The sequence below is a fragment of the Lonchura striata genome, chromosome 1, assembly GCF_050655825.1.
Source record: "Lonchura striata isolate lonStrDom1 chromosome 1, ASM5065582v1, whole genome shotgun sequence".
In the NCBI taxonomy this organism is placed as follows: Eukaryota; Metazoa; Chordata; class Aves; order Passeriformes; family Estrildidae; genus Lonchura; species Lonchura striata.
The window spans coordinates 61,277,395-61,292,622 of NC_140703.1; the positions used below are offsets into that span (position 1 = coordinate 61,277,395).

General features: G+C 37.7%; 1 protein-coding gene across 6 annotated transcripts in view; it reads left to right on the top strand.

Moving 5' to 3' along the window:
- The window catches only part of DGKH (diacylglycerol kinase eta), a 144,563-nt gene that overhangs the window by 84,947 nt on the left and 44,388 nt on the right, over positions 1 to 15,228 (top strand). For 3 of the 6 annotated variants that reach the window (XM_021530816.4, XM_021530817.4, XM_085577055.1), the window contains 2 exons: positions 9,400 to 9,504; positions 9,827 to 9,959. In XM_021530816.4, the coding sequence (XP_021386491.2) occupies positions 9,400 to 9,504; positions 9,827 to 9,959 (238 nt within the window). Of the gene's footprint in view, positions 1 to 8,122; positions 8,258 to 8,662; positions 8,770 to 9,399; positions 9,505 to 9,826; positions 9,960 to 15,228 lie in introns of those variants that run through there. The other 3 variants (XM_021530819.4, XM_021530818.4, XM_021530820.4) reach the window with 3 other exon arrangements.

Consider the following 15,228-nt stretch of genomic DNA (forward strand, 5'->3'; position numbering starts at 1 on the left):
TCCTAAACCTTATTTTTTCCTTTTTTAAATTTAAATAAGCTAACATCAGTTCAATGTTATTACTGACTCTTGATTTTCCCAGAGTTCAGACTCTTGAGCTTTATTTAAGTGCAGAAAGCTTATGGATTCTAGTGTAAGTATTCCTCTGCTGCTGTCCTGCAAGTTTACGAAATCCAATTTACTGCAGTTCCATCTCAGTGGACATCAGGAGATAGTTTCTTTGCTGATAGCCTCAAACTTCTTTCAGGTGCTCTTCTATCTCAGTCTGGTTTGGTTTTTTTTCAAAGGGCTGCTCACCTGAAGCTTACACAGGCCTTTCTCTTCCCTGGTCTTTCTGCTGCTTTTCTTTCAATCTTTCTTACTTCTTTAGTTTGGTGAAATCATCTTGCTACTTCTGTGTTGGCAGGCTCCTGAGATCCTGGGGTCCGCAACTACCCTCGAAGTTCCAAACTTGACCTGGACTCCCTTGATTTCAGCTATTGCTAAACAAACATTGCCTTGTTTGTAGCCTGGATTGATAATTCTTTCTGGTTTTCTCTGTAAGAATACTCTGGAGCACAGCAATTTGTAATTTTTTTTCTTTGTAAAAATATATTTTAAGTAAATGTGTTATGTTCCCAGTGTTGATGTTCCCTTGAAGGGAGACACTCTTGCTTGACTTCTCCCTTTAATAAGCACAGGGACATGCAAGGAACGGGTTTGTATTTGGAAGCATGTTTCTGTTTTTTATCCTTTAGATCTGCAGTAATTGCCTGGATTTGGGTATGTTTTGAAATTTTCTGTGCATTCCAGTTGCATGTTGATGTTAACAGTATATACTGACGATGCTGGGAATTCAGACGCATTTGCAGAAGTCTACGTTAAGAACTGTCCTCTAGTGAGCTGAATCCCAGTCTCAGAGGCATTGTATTTTAAATTTTGCCCTCAGGATTATCAGAAGGCTGAGTGCATGGCACTGTTTAAAGATGGGGTAATGGCATATCCAGATGTTCTGCATGCCCCATTAGCAGTGTAGAGCAGGGCTGACAGGTTCTGCAGTGACATCTGCAAAGGTGCCGGGGCCTCTTCTTGTCTCCAGGAGGTAGAACATGGCTGGAAATGGCTCAAGTTCCTCTGCTGGCTTCTCCAGCATGACTCAGCTTTGCGCCAGTAGCTGACTCTTGGAATGGATTTAGCTTTTCCCTGGTTGTGAACTATCTGCTGTTTCATACAGATGGTGATTAGCTTCTAAGTGATGAAGGCTTTTTGATGCTCCCAGCCTGAGCAACACCCAAACCACAGAAAGAGAGGGGAAGTGCTTTGGATTCCATTTTGTTCAATTTTCTACTCAGGGTTGGGATTTTATTTTTCTATATTCAGGCAGTTTAGAAGTAAGACAAAAACTGAAATAGCAAATTAATATGCCTAGGAAAAGAAAAATTAGACATAAGCAATTAGTGTGCACTTGGGATGCATTTAGGGTTTTTTTCTTCCATTTAGCACTTGCTCATTTCCCCTCCCCCTCCCCTCCCATCCTCTGATAGTGACAAAAAATGTAATGAAGCTGAGAGCTCTTTGGGTGGGTCTTCCAAGTTTTAAGCTCCTTATCTCTGACTTGATGCACTGTCCTTTTCCCTAGAGTGTCTGGAGATGTTGAAGCTTTAATTTTCATTATCAAAAAGCAATAAAACATTTCATCTGTGATGCTAAAAATCCATAGACAAGTTGCTTGAGATTGATCTGTTACAAGGAAGCTGAACACTTTTCAGAGAGAAAAAAGGAGATACTTAAAAATGTGACCATTCTGGTCTATATTGTACATTTTGATTTTAGTTGCATTTGCCTGGATCTTGTTTTCCCCACATTTCATGCTTGGCAGAAATTTTCCAAAAATAGCTTGCAGAAAATTTTCCTTTTTCACCAGTGAAGAATTTAATTCTTCCTGCACTTTTTCACAAAACCTATTCTCTGACATTTCTTTCTATTCATGCTTTAAAATTAGTTAAAATACCTGGATAAACCTCAGAAAGTATCCCTCACTGCAGTTCCTGTTTACCAAATAATTTATAAATAAAGTCACTGATGTAAACTTTGAAAAAATTTCCTGTTTCTAGTGAACAAGGATCCCTGGCTTCAGACAGCTGAACAATATTTAAACAGGAATCTGTTATTACAGACAGAAAAAAATAGTCCTTTACTAGTTTGTTTTGTTTAAATTTGCACGTTTGTTTTGTTTAAATTTGCACCTAGTGCCATTAAATCTATAAGTAGATGTTTTCCCTAATGCAGAGCAGCCATCCCATCTGATAGATGTGTAGTGAGCTGGTGAAACCAGAGCTAAGGGCACAGCAGTGTGAAATTAACATACTGAACAAATCCTTATGAAAGGACTTTAAAGAAACATGCAAGCCTTGAACTGTATATAGCAGTTTCCAGTTTACATTTGTAAGTATGGTTTATTTGTGTTGCTGTATTTAAATGCTGATTTAAAGTAAATTTCTAGTTCTTCATCCAAATCCATGGAACTTTCCTATCCAGTCTCTTTATGAAGTTATACTTCTGCAGGAAAAAATGTTTTTTTGTTAGTAGTTGGTTGAAATTGAATACATGAGGTTGATTGGGGGAACTGGAACAAACTGATCTTTGCTGGATACTTCTGCAGTTCAGGGCTGGACACGTAACTGGATGAGTTGATTTACCTGGATTCTGTTTTCACAGACTCATGGAGTGATTTGGGGGCTGGAAGTTGCCTCTGAAGGTCATCTGGTTCACCTCCTTTGCTGAAACAGGGCTACCTAGTCCAGGCTGTGTCTAGGTGGCTTTTTGGTATCTCCAAACATTGTTTCCTGATATTCACGGAGAGCCTCTCGTGGCTCAGTTTGTGCTCATTACTTCCTGGCTTTTCACTGGGCACCACTGGAAAGAGCCTAGCTCTGTCCTCTTTGCATTTTCCTTTCAGGGATTTACAAATATAAGATGTCCCTGAACCTTCTCCAGGCTAAATAGCTGTAGGTCCCTCAGGCTCTCCTCACATATCCCGTATTCCAGTCCCTTCACTGGAATATCTGCAGTATGTCCATGTGTCTCTTGTACTGAGCAGCCCAGAACTGGACACAGTGCTCCAGGTGAGGCCTTACTAGGGCTGAGTAGAGGGGCAGGTTCACTCCCTGGACTGGCAGCTTAGGATACCACTGGCTGATTTTCCTGCAAGGGCATGTAGCTGGTTTATGCTCCATTTGTTGTGCAACAGTACCCCAGGTCCTTTTTTGCCAAGCTGCTTTCCAGCTGGGTGGCCCCCAGGGTACATTGATGCCTGGGGTTGTTCCTTCCCCTTTGCAGGACTTGGAACTTCTTGTTGAACCTAATGAGTTAGTGCCAGCTCATTCCTCTAGCCTGTTGATGTCCCCCTGGATGGCAGTGTGACCCTTGGGTGTATCAGCCACTCCTTCCCAGCTTTCTGTCATCAGTAAACCTGCAGAGGATACAGTCTACCACATCATCCAGATCATTAATGAAGATGTTAATCAGGCCCGGACCCAGTATTGTCCCCTGAGGTACACTGCTAATTACTGGCCTCCAGCCATGCTCTGTGCTGCTGATCGCCATCCTTTGGGCCTGGCCATGAAACCGGTTTTCAATACACCTCACAGTCTGCTCATCCAGACTATCCTTCATCAGCTCTCTAGGAGGATCTTAAGGGATAGTCCTGGAAGCCTTACTGAAGACAAGGTGAATGATATCCACCTTTGTCTCATCATCTACCAGGCCAGTTGTTTCATCACAGGTTGAAAAAACATTACTTCCCCTTGGTGAATGAATCCATGCTGACTATTCCCAACTGCTTTCTTGTCCATGTGCCTGATTGTATTCTGGGTGATGCTCCTTCATTTTTGCTCTGTGGTGTAAGATAAGCCACCTGAATTACCAAGGTTGGATTCCACTGTAGAATGAAGTCCCTTTACCTTTCTCATTTTTGTCCTGTCTTTTAGCTCAGCTCACTTGTTCTGGTGTTATATTGGTGCAGGAGATGCTGTGTGGGACTAACCCTTTTCTTTTTCCTCCTTAGAGTTTTTATTGTGGGAGCCAAACCCACACATTGCATCAATATTTGTGAGCTTGGGAACATTGAAACAGGAGAAGGCCAGGAAAAAGAAGGAAGCAACATTTTAGTGGCGAAGACAGAGCTAATTGTTCTGATTATAAATTCTGTATTGTACTCAGGCAAATGTAATAACCATTTATTACCCACCTTGCTTTTAACTCCTCCCCTGTTTTTGTAATTTATACTTTTGCCTGGCTTGACTCATCATGAAAAATAACAGTGACAATTCACCTTAAAGCACCAACTAACTACACCTTTGACATTGACAGTATTGTTATAAGTTATTTAGTATCCAGAAACTAAGAAATTATGAATACTCTAGAAAGATGTCCAGCTGTTAGCACTGTGATTTTTGCAGACAAATTCTGGAAGGTGTGGGAGGATCATTGACCCCAGCAGTCTACTTCCACCATTGGTGGAGGTGCCTTCACCTGCCACACTCATGCAGACCCATCTGCACAAGAAAAGGGGAATGGAGAGGCAGACTTTAAAAAGCAAGGAAGGCAGAGCATGTTATCCTAGTATTTGCCTGTACTGACTCGCCAATATCTGTAAGCACAGAGAGGTTAGGAAGCATTTAATGTTACACTCCTGCCCCAGGCATTGAATATGGTCCCTAAGAAGAGAGTTGGGGTGCTCTCTCTGTATCATTCTCTCTTCATTATCTACATAAAGATATTTTAAAAGTATCTGTCCAGAGGGCAGGAAAACCATTTCCTCCTTTCAGCTTCTACGTGACATTTCTACATTAGTAATTTAATTCAAGATCAGCCATACAAAGCGCTATTAGTGTAATGCCTGATAATAGCTCAGATGACAAAAGGTGCCTTAATGCAAATATCATGTTGCAGGAAGCAGAAAGCTTTACAATAGCTGCTTTGTAGCTACTTAGGTATAGAGCATTGCTCTCTTGATTAGCAAACACTCTGTCTTCATTTTGAATTAGTAAAAGAAGCCAGAACTGGAGCCATCAAGCTTTGGGAACTGTATTTTCTTATATATTGCTGATAGTAAAAAAATAGAATAAAAATTAGGCATTTCAAGATGTGTATGTACATATATATATATATATGAGTATATGTATACTTTTAGAAGCCAAATTATTGTAGTGCTTGTGTGAAAATCCCAATTTAAGGCGAGACATATGTGGTAGCAGAGTGAACAGTAATCTCTTGTTCTCTCCCTCATTCCCCATTCAAAAAAATCCCTCTACTTTTCTAACAGGACAGGAACATTATTGCAGTAATGGATAGTTTTACTTCCCATTCAGACATTGTTTATTTCTGTGATTTTTTAGTGTTTGTGTTAGTTGTCTTCAACTTTTAAGACTGTGTATGCTTACTCTTTCCCAATGCCTACTGCATTGAAAGTAGTTTTTATTCCAACTACCTCTATTTTATTACTTTTCAATACACTGCAGTATCTGCTCTTGGTAATTGTCTTTTCCAAAATCAGCAGTGACATCTTGGCTACTTGACAATGGTGAAAATTTTCAAAGGTAATTTATATATTTTTAAAGACCTTTTGACTGTCTTCATCTTTCATGATTTAGCTCTTGCTTTGTCAGCATGTGAATTGTTGGCACCTGAGTTCCTTCAAGACTTAAGAGTTTTCTTGTTCTTATGTTACCTCAGTGGTCTTCCACTGGTTCCTGTGACACTTCCTTTGCATTGTGTTACAGAGCTTTTCTTTCTCTCTCTCTCTCTCTTTCTCTTTCTTTCTTTCTTTCTTTCTTTCTTTCTTTCTTTCTTTCTTTCTTTCTTTCTTTCTTTCTTCCTTCCTTCCTTCCTTCCTTCCTTCCTTCCTTCCTTCCTTCCTTCCTTCCTTCCTTCCTTCCTTCCTTCCTTCCTTCCTTCCTTCCTTCCTTCCTTCCTTCCTTCCTTCCTTCCTTCCTTCCTTCCTTCCTTTTCTTTCTTTTTTTCTTTCTTTCTTTTTCTTTCTTTCTTGCTTTCTTTCTTTCTTGCTTTCTTTCTTGCTTTTGAGAGTTCAGCATATTCAGAGCAATATACAAATAGTAGTATGGAGCAGCAAAGATCAAAAAGGTAATATGTAATTGAAAAAAAGGTGCTGACTTGGGTCAGTAAAAGAGAATATAAAGGACTCTGAATATGTATACATGCAATGAGATAAAATTACTAGTTAAATTTAAATTTACATGGCAGGAAAATTGTTTTGAGCTCAGTTACATCTTTTTGATTTTGATTATGTCTGTATACAGGTTCAGTTGTCTTTAAGTGAATGAACTTCAAACATCCCACTTAGTTAATCATAGCATTGTGTAAGCATTCAGATGAAAGCATGCCATCTGTATTAATGCAAAAAAGAAGGTTTAGGAAGTCAATCTCCATTTAGGATAAACAAGAAAAGCTATACTGAGTTAGTGTAAAGCTCACAAAACCATGTTGAATCCAAGTATAATAACAATAGTAGCAGATACTAAAGAATGAAGTAGAAACAGCAGAGTATATACAGTGATTCTTACCCTTGAGTCACTTCCCTACATTGATTGACTAGTTGGATTTTTGAAGACCTGATAAGTTGAAGATTTTAAATATTGTCTTTTATAGTATGTGATGCATTTATTTGTGATTAATTTTTCAAATGCGTTTTTGGACATTATTACTTTTCATCTCCTCAGCATCCTTTGGGAATACTTTTCAAGCTTAAAGAATGCTTTGCATTTAGGGAAAAACACTGTTTGCTAACAGTTTCCTTGGCTGCCTGAGTTTTTATGTTACATGAAATATCTAAAAAATAATTAGAGTATATTTTCTCCATGATTTTGTAGACTGAAATAGATGAGAAGCTAAATAGGCTTCTTAGTTCCTATTATTTTGTTTTACTTTATTTTATTTTATTTTATTTTAAAAATTTCAAGCATTGTTGATACTTCTTGCATATAATGCATTTTGTGTTTTTTGTGTTACCATGTAGCTTCTTGACGTTTGTTGTTACAAATATGTAAATCAAAAAGAATTGGTAGTTACAAATATGTACGTCTTCCAACTTCCCACTTTATTTTTGTAGCAATAATAATTGATCCTATATTCATGTGATTGACAGTATCCTATTGAGCTGTTAAACTGCTGCAATGCTGTGAGCTTGCTAAGATTTTTGCACTCTGATTTTAATAAGAAGCTGGAATATATGAATTTCTGGTGTGTCTACATGTATTGGTTTGCAGTGTTTGGTGATGTGATTCGATTGCCAATAGATGGGTGTGCAGTGCATTTTGAGAGGCAGTTTGGTGTCCCACCTCGGTTATTTATAGCTACTGTTTTGGTCCTCTGTCATACTTACCCCTCCCCTGTCAAAACTTTGGATACCAAAGGGTGTCTTCATTGGCACTGGAAAGCTAGGTGTGAGCCACTGAACCAGGGCCTTAATTTCAGATTAGGGGAAGGGGGAGGGATGCACAGTGGCTTGTGACCAGTACTAATGAAGACAGGAGCAATATATATCTAAGCAATACTTGGAAAGATTGAGATTAGCCAGGAGTTTTCAGCAATAAGTGCAGCTGTTGTTGCTTAATGGCATTTCACAATGTCTGGCTACTGGTTAGAATCAGTAATAACTGTGGCAGAAGGATGGACATAACGTGCCAAGCCTCGGGTGGGTTTATCATTATTTAATCTGTATTATAATCTCATGCTATATAATAAGAAATAATCTGTGGTTTGTATTTGCCCAAATAAGATTTCTGTGTCCACTGAAACCTGGAAATTTCAGCAGAACGCTGATAGCTGTTTGAGCCAGGGTTGTATTATGATTTAATGACTTTTCTTGGCTTCATTGGATGACCTGGCCTAGAAAAACATTTTGAAGTAATAAAGCATCTGTTTGGCTCCAAACTAATGAGAGAAGCATTGCGCTTTGCATAAACTGTTCTTTAGGAAAAGCCATGGAGACCTACTAATAAACCTTATTAAATAGCTTAAGCAAGATTTAAGGAAACAGAAAACAAAGAAACTATTCCCTTCCATGTGAAGTGAGTACATTACAAAAAAAAAAAAAAAAAAAAGGCAAGCGCAAAAGGTTTTTGCCTCCCCTCCATGTGACTTGCAGCCTGCTGCACTTCAGTTACGTCGCCTCTGAGATATGTTAAAGTGCAGCTCAGTTTAATGAAGGAGTGGATAGGACAATTCTAGGCTAGAGGCAATTTACGGCAAGGACTGGGTAAGTAACTGCAGCTGTAGATAAATGTTTGCTAATATTGTCCAAATGTTGTAGTGTCTAGCTTATAGCATTTAAAAGAAAAATCAGAATTACCATTTTTAAGTGGTCCTTTCTTGGTTTTATTTAATTTGCAAGTGTTGGTGGTACATACTATGTAATAGATTAATGCATAATACTGATAAAGGATTTAGTTTTATTTTTCAGACTTTCTACAACAAAACAAATAACTTTCCTTATTTTCTTGTACTTGTTTTAAATTCTTTGCCATGTATGTCACTGCTTTGTCTATTTTAATGCAGTGCTCAAAATAATTTCAGTAGGAGTTAGCTGATAGTTTCTGCTGCCTTCCTGTTATTTTGATTATTTTTCTGCTGTTTAGGGAGAGGGGAGAGCAGCTTGTACTCTGAACCTCCCTGGTACAGTATTTTCAGATTTCTAGAATCCAACTCCAGAGCACTGAAAAATTCCCAGCATCAACTTGTTCCAGGAATTCATTCAATTGTCCTAGTAGGGTATGATTTCAACTGTTTGCTTTTGTTCCCTGTGTGTTTTTATAAAGACTTGTATGTGTTCTTATACTGAGTTGATATAGGTGGATATAAAAAGTGCTGTTCTAAATTTTTGTGTGCATATATTTATGGAAATACATTATCAATATACAAGATAGTGAAATATGATGACAGCTTTTGTGGTTGTTCGAGACTTCCAGGCATTTGATTTTGATATGTTTTTGTCTCTAGCAATTGGAATGGACCTTGCAGTTGCTATGATGCAGTTATGAAATAGGATTGCAGTCTTAGTCAAATAGTAATTTACAGAATGGCTGTTCTAGCATTTCAGTGCCTGCCATTTGAGCATTTGAATCTCAGTGCATAGACAAAGAGCTGAGAAGGGGTAATGATCAATGTAGATTCTAGAGACCTGTAACAAAGCCTGATTTGAAACTTGGGAACTGTACAAGGAAAAGCAAACTCTTTTGTTGCTGGTAGTGCATTAAAGAAAATATTTATAAGTGTTTAGGATCTTGCCTTGTAGGGCGTGTCATCCTCTTGCATCATCTCAGGGGGAAGAGTGCATTAAGTATCATAGCCTGTCGTGATTTTTACTTATCTGGATTAATCAGGATGTGTTATCTGTTTCAGATAATCACTCCATTTAGGAGGCTAATATTGTGTGCTGAGAACAGAAAAGAAATGGAGGACTGGATAAGCTCTCTGAAGTCCGTTCAGTCCAGAGAACACTATGAGGTAAGCTGACATCCCTCTTGGAGCAACCTAGCTCAACAGATCAAGCTACAGGACACGGAACTGGAGTATTCACCCTCCTTAGTGTGAAAAGTGTGTCTAATGTCAGAGTGAAGCTTCATCTTAAGAACTTCACTAGCAAAAGGAGAGCTTATCATCACACTTCGGTTTAGAATTTTGGAGGGAGAGCAGGTTAAATACCCTTTGGAAAATCCTTTTGGGGAGCATTTCACTGTTGTCCCCTGTAATATGGAACCGTGCGTAATGTCAGTGACCGTAGCTGTGTTCTGTACTTGCAAATTTGTCTTAACTTCTCCTTTACTAGACCGCACAGTTTAATGTGGAACATTTCTCAGGGATGCATAACTGGTACGCCTGCTCCCACGCCCGACCCACCTTCTGTAACGTGTGCAGAGAGAGCCTCTCTGGAGTCACTTCTCACGGCCTGTCCTGCGAAGGTAAAATGATTGCTTCCCCTTGGTTATCATGCTCGGTGTGTAGACAGATGGCTGCAAGTTCAGTATGAGTAATGATCCTGAAAATAATGAGTAACAAAAGAGCCCGAAGGGAGAAAACTCTATATGAGAGTGACCCTCCTCTGGGCAGAGGGACTGCTAAGGATCTGCCTCACCTTCCTGTTGCTACAGGTGCCTTTTTCAATAGAACATTTCTCTCTGTTGCAGCAAGCAGTTTGGAGTGTACAGGGTGGAGGGTTTGAAAAGATAGAATTTATATGATTTGCACATCAAAAATGTGGAACAAAATAGTCTTAATGCATAGAATCAGCATTTCTTAGGGAAAAAAAAAATCATTATGGTATTTTCTGCCCCAAATCTAAAAGCATTCTTAACACTGAACAGAGTGTTATGACCCTTGCCTTCCAGTTCTTGTTTTCTCTATTGCTGCTGCCTGATCCTGCAGTACACACTGATTTACTGCTTTAAAAATTCTCTCATGCTGTGAAAGGGCAGAGATGTAGAAGATGACTGCATTTGATGGCTCAACAGGGGAAATCCAGTACAAAGAAAAAGGAAATGTGGCTAAGTCTTCATCATTTAGCTAGAAATTATATTTAATTAACAAATAATTATAATATGCCTGAAACAGCTTATTTTTTTATTCCTGCAAGTTCTGTGGAAAAATGGTAATGAGTCTCCTTGTGTTAGGAGACAGCAGAAAATAAAGCATCTTTGTGACCTTATGAGATATATGAAACGTAGAAATATTTAATTACTAAAATAGCTGACTGCCCAGAAAAGAGTTACAGTTACACCATTCATAATTTGATTTCTTTAGATGTATGTAACCCAGCTGCAAATGCATTTCTGTTATTGATGCTGTTATGATACTTGAGGATAATAATATGTATTAAGGAAATCTTACAAAGGGAACATTAAACCATTGTCCTGAATTGTCCATGCTTTTAATGGAGCTAATGGTGCAGTTGCCAAGGAACAGGACAAACCTCTTTTGTAGAAATTAGAAGTAGCATGGTTACTTCCAGCCTCTTCGGTGTATGTTTTCCACTGTGAATAAGTCCTTTGGACAGTTTAAAGGCAATTATGGTATTCTCAATGTCTGATATTGACAGATGGGAGTATCATGTACTTAACTAAAATGCAGTTGTATTGCCTTTGTGTACAAATACAGTTACGTTTGCTCAGACAAAGGAAAGGAACGACTTTCATAAAGAATTTATCCATTCCTAAGTTAATATTATCACTACTTTAAAAGGATAATTTATCAAAAATTATCAATGTTAATGTCTGTAGTTCACAGTTTTATGTCTTTCCAGTGTCTAATTTTGCATCTAAGTATGTTTTTAATATACAGGGTGCTGGCATTGACTTTACATTGGGAAGTTCCCATAATTTCCAGATTTGGAGTTTGTCAGCTTTCTGTATAACTTATGACAAACTAATGCTACATTTATCCACATTTCTGATACCAGTTTTTAAAAATAGATTGTGAAAGTGACTTGGAATTCCTTTCACTCTTCCGCAGTTTCATAATCATGTATGAACTGGAATGTTTTATATGTAGATATTATGATACTCTTTTGTCTATTAATAAGTTTACCTCCTCTTACTTCTTAGCTTCTATTTTATATCTATTTTCTTATTTTTTTAAATAAAATAAGATCTTTAGTTATATATCTAGTCTAAATAATTTGACATTTGACTCTTTTACTGTAATACTTTATACTCTGCAATTATGTATACTTTTCCCTGCAATTATGTATACATGTTAAAACCCATCATCCTTAATTTCTTCATCTAAAAAAAAGAATTTTTGTTTGATACTTGCTTCTGCTATGTGCACTTCTAATGCATTTAATCATCAATTTTTTTCTTTAGTTTACCTGTAGTAGCAGTCTATAAACTTTGAGAGGACAATCTGGAAAGTTTGGAGTCTTAACATTCCCCAGATTTGTTCTGTGCTGCTTTTCCCCGTTACATAATTAAAAAAAATCTGTTTAAATATTCATGCCTGGCTTTTCAAACCTCCAGTACTGCTTTATAGTGGGAATCCATTTATATCTATACAAAATTCAATTATTTGTGTGGTCATTGATCCCAGGCTACTCTATTATGCCTTGTATTGAAAAGCATGAGAGGCTCTTTCAAGAGGTAATTGAGCTCTTCCTCCTGTTAGTGTGTTGGGTTACTGGCACACCAAATTGTCTTGAAAGTAGCTTAGAGTTATTGGGGTCTGATTCTTGACTCTTAACTATAGATAAAAATAAACCCCATTGATGATATCTTGCAGTTTTGATAGTTTAGTTGTCCTGTAATATTTTATTCTCTTAAAATTGCTGATTTCCTGCGCAACTGCTTTTTTAAAAGTCTGACCACAAACCAAGCCTCATTTCTTTTGGGGATGATGGGTGGCTTTTTCTTCAGGGCACCTTCCATCCCAGCAACCTTTGGCAAAGGTTGGCCAAATTAATTGCAGGCCACCCTGAAGACACTCCTAAGTCTTGTGGAAACAAGTGTAGAAAAAGACGGTAGGTTAATACATTTGCTAGGTAAAAGATTAGTGTAAACTTATACCTTTTTAGAAGTCAAAGAACTGATATGTATATCAATCTCAAGATGTAAGTTATAACAAGCCAGGCTTCATTTTTGCTACTACTCAACAAGCAACTGACTTCTAAAAAAAAAAAAAAAAAATCAGACTTTCCTTTGAGATGCAACGCTGTTCTTCCAATAGGTCCTTTCTTTTGTCTTCTCAAAAGATAATCTACTTTTCTGATGTTATCTCTGTGTTGTGTTGCTCTAGCTAAATGACTGCTCTCTGCAATGTTCATCTAGTCTTTACTAGGACAGAGTAATTATGATCTCTGTGCCTTGCTTTAGGAATTATTCCAAATCAGCTGAATCAAGAAAGGGTTTTGATTTTTATGCTCCTCAGAATTTAGCTTCAATATGGAATGTTTAGGCAAAGAAGCTTAAAGAATGATATATCATTATCTACAGAAACTCTTCCACAGCTCTGTTACCTCAGTTACTCTGCATCAATACTGCATTTCTATCTAAGTCATTGCCAGTAGAACACTGCATTTATGATTATGCTCAGAAGTTTATTTTTTCATGTGGCATTTTGTTTATCATGACAAAATCTTGATTGTTGAATATCAAGTATAGCTAATAAGTGGGAGAAACCTCTCTCTTAAACTGCATTCTCCTGTGACGAATCACACAAACAATGTTGTAAGAACACTTTAGGATGATGAAGTCAATCGGTAAGAAAATACTGGGATTAAATTACCTCTGCAAATGCACTTTGTGCACTTTGCCTTTTTCCATTATGGCTGTGGGCTTTTGCCCACAAAACCCTGTTGTTCTTACCCATTGCCCAGGGAATTGTATGGATACTGCTTGCACAGTCATTTCCTCTGATACTTTTTCCACATTTTCTGTACAGTCTGGAGAGTCAATAGTGAATGAAGCAATAAGAAAGGGAAGGGATGTTGTTAAAGAATGAAGGAGTAGTAGAAAACTGTTCTGTGACTTTATATCACGTGTACATTTCTGTGATGCTGGGGAAAACATTTAAATAAGATTTTTGATCAAATCAGTAGTTCTGCATTCTTTATAACCGGCAGCCTGTATCACAGAAATGCTGTTTTCTATCACTGCAAAAATCAGTTGAAGCTGTTCTGAAGTTCCTGATTCTTTGCAGATATACAGTATTGAAAAAAAAGTCTTAATTGTAGTAGTAGTAGTATTACCAGGCATAACAGCAACAATAATAATAATAATAATTTTAAAAGGCCAGGAAGAAATTAATATTGATGGCTAAAAATCAGTATTACATTAGATTTTTCCTTTTAGAATAAGGCAAATACCTGTTGAGAATTATTATGAGGCAGAGTATGGCACAGGCCCATACTTATTGAGAACCATCCATTACATGCACTGACTGAGGGTCCTGTTCTCTTAGAGTGTATGGTCATACAACCGATGACTGCACACCTGCAGAAACTACATTGCAATGTTAATTTTCCTGAGTAATTTAACTTTTCTCATATTTTAGCTTTCATTGGCAAGGTAATGGCAGTTGATTTCTAGCCATATGTCTGCATATTTTCCAAAAGATTTCAGGTATCAGACTGATTAATGAATGGGATTCAGTGTAAACTGAGACAAAATAAGTTAGGTCACAGTGGTAACTAATATTGAGGTTTGATTTAAAATTTTCTTTTCTTTGCTTGCAAGTTATATCTGTGTCTTAAGATTATTGTTGTTTGTAATATTTAATATTCAGACTAACATAAATTGTTGTTTCATGACACTGAGGTTGCAGGGGGGTGACCCAAAGAGTCTGATCTGAGATTTGGTTGGTAGGTTATTTATAGTACTTAAAAAACAAATGTTACTTGTCACTTGCCATCTATTGAGTGGCTTTCTGCAGCTCTTCAGAGCCTGGAATTGATTTTGTCCTTGCCTTGTTGAGAATAAAGCTGAATACAGGGTTCCTGAGATCAAGTTCTATCATAGCTCAGTAGGGTTTGAACATTCTATTGCTTTGTAATTTTCTATTCCTCCTCATCCCTGATTTGTTGTATTTTGATCTATGTGTCAAAGCAAATGCTTATCATTTATGAGTAGAGAGCTGAATTCAGTGGCATATCTTCTCTGAAACATTCAAATGGTGAAAACTGCTCATTGTCCATCACTTGAAAATACAACCTTTATTTCTGCGCTTCTGTGAGATCCAGCTTCATTAGATATTTGGAATCAGCTTAGGTTGGCAAACACACAATGTGATGCTGAGCTGTTTAGAAAAAATGAGTCTACCCTGTTAGTTGACAGTTATGGGATATTTGCATAGTTATGGGATTTACTTTGAGTCTGCATTGGTCTTGCTGCAACAAGTCCATGCCTTTCTTAGGATGGAAGCCATTGACCTATTTGAGTGAGTCCATAGGAGTACCATGGAGATGATGAGAGGGCTGGAGCACCTCTCCAGTGAGGAAAGGCTGAGAGCTGGGATTGTTCAGCCTGGAAAAAAGAAGGCTTTGGGGTGATGTAATTGCAGCCTTCCAGTACCTGGAGGAAGCCTGCAAGAAAGATGGAGAGAGACTTTTTACACTGTCATGTAGGGATAGGACAAGGGGAAATGTCTTCAAACTGTGAGTAGGTTGAGATTAGATAGTAGAAAAAAATTCTTTACTGTGATGGTGGTGAGACACTGGTTGCCCAGAGAAGTCGTGAACACTCC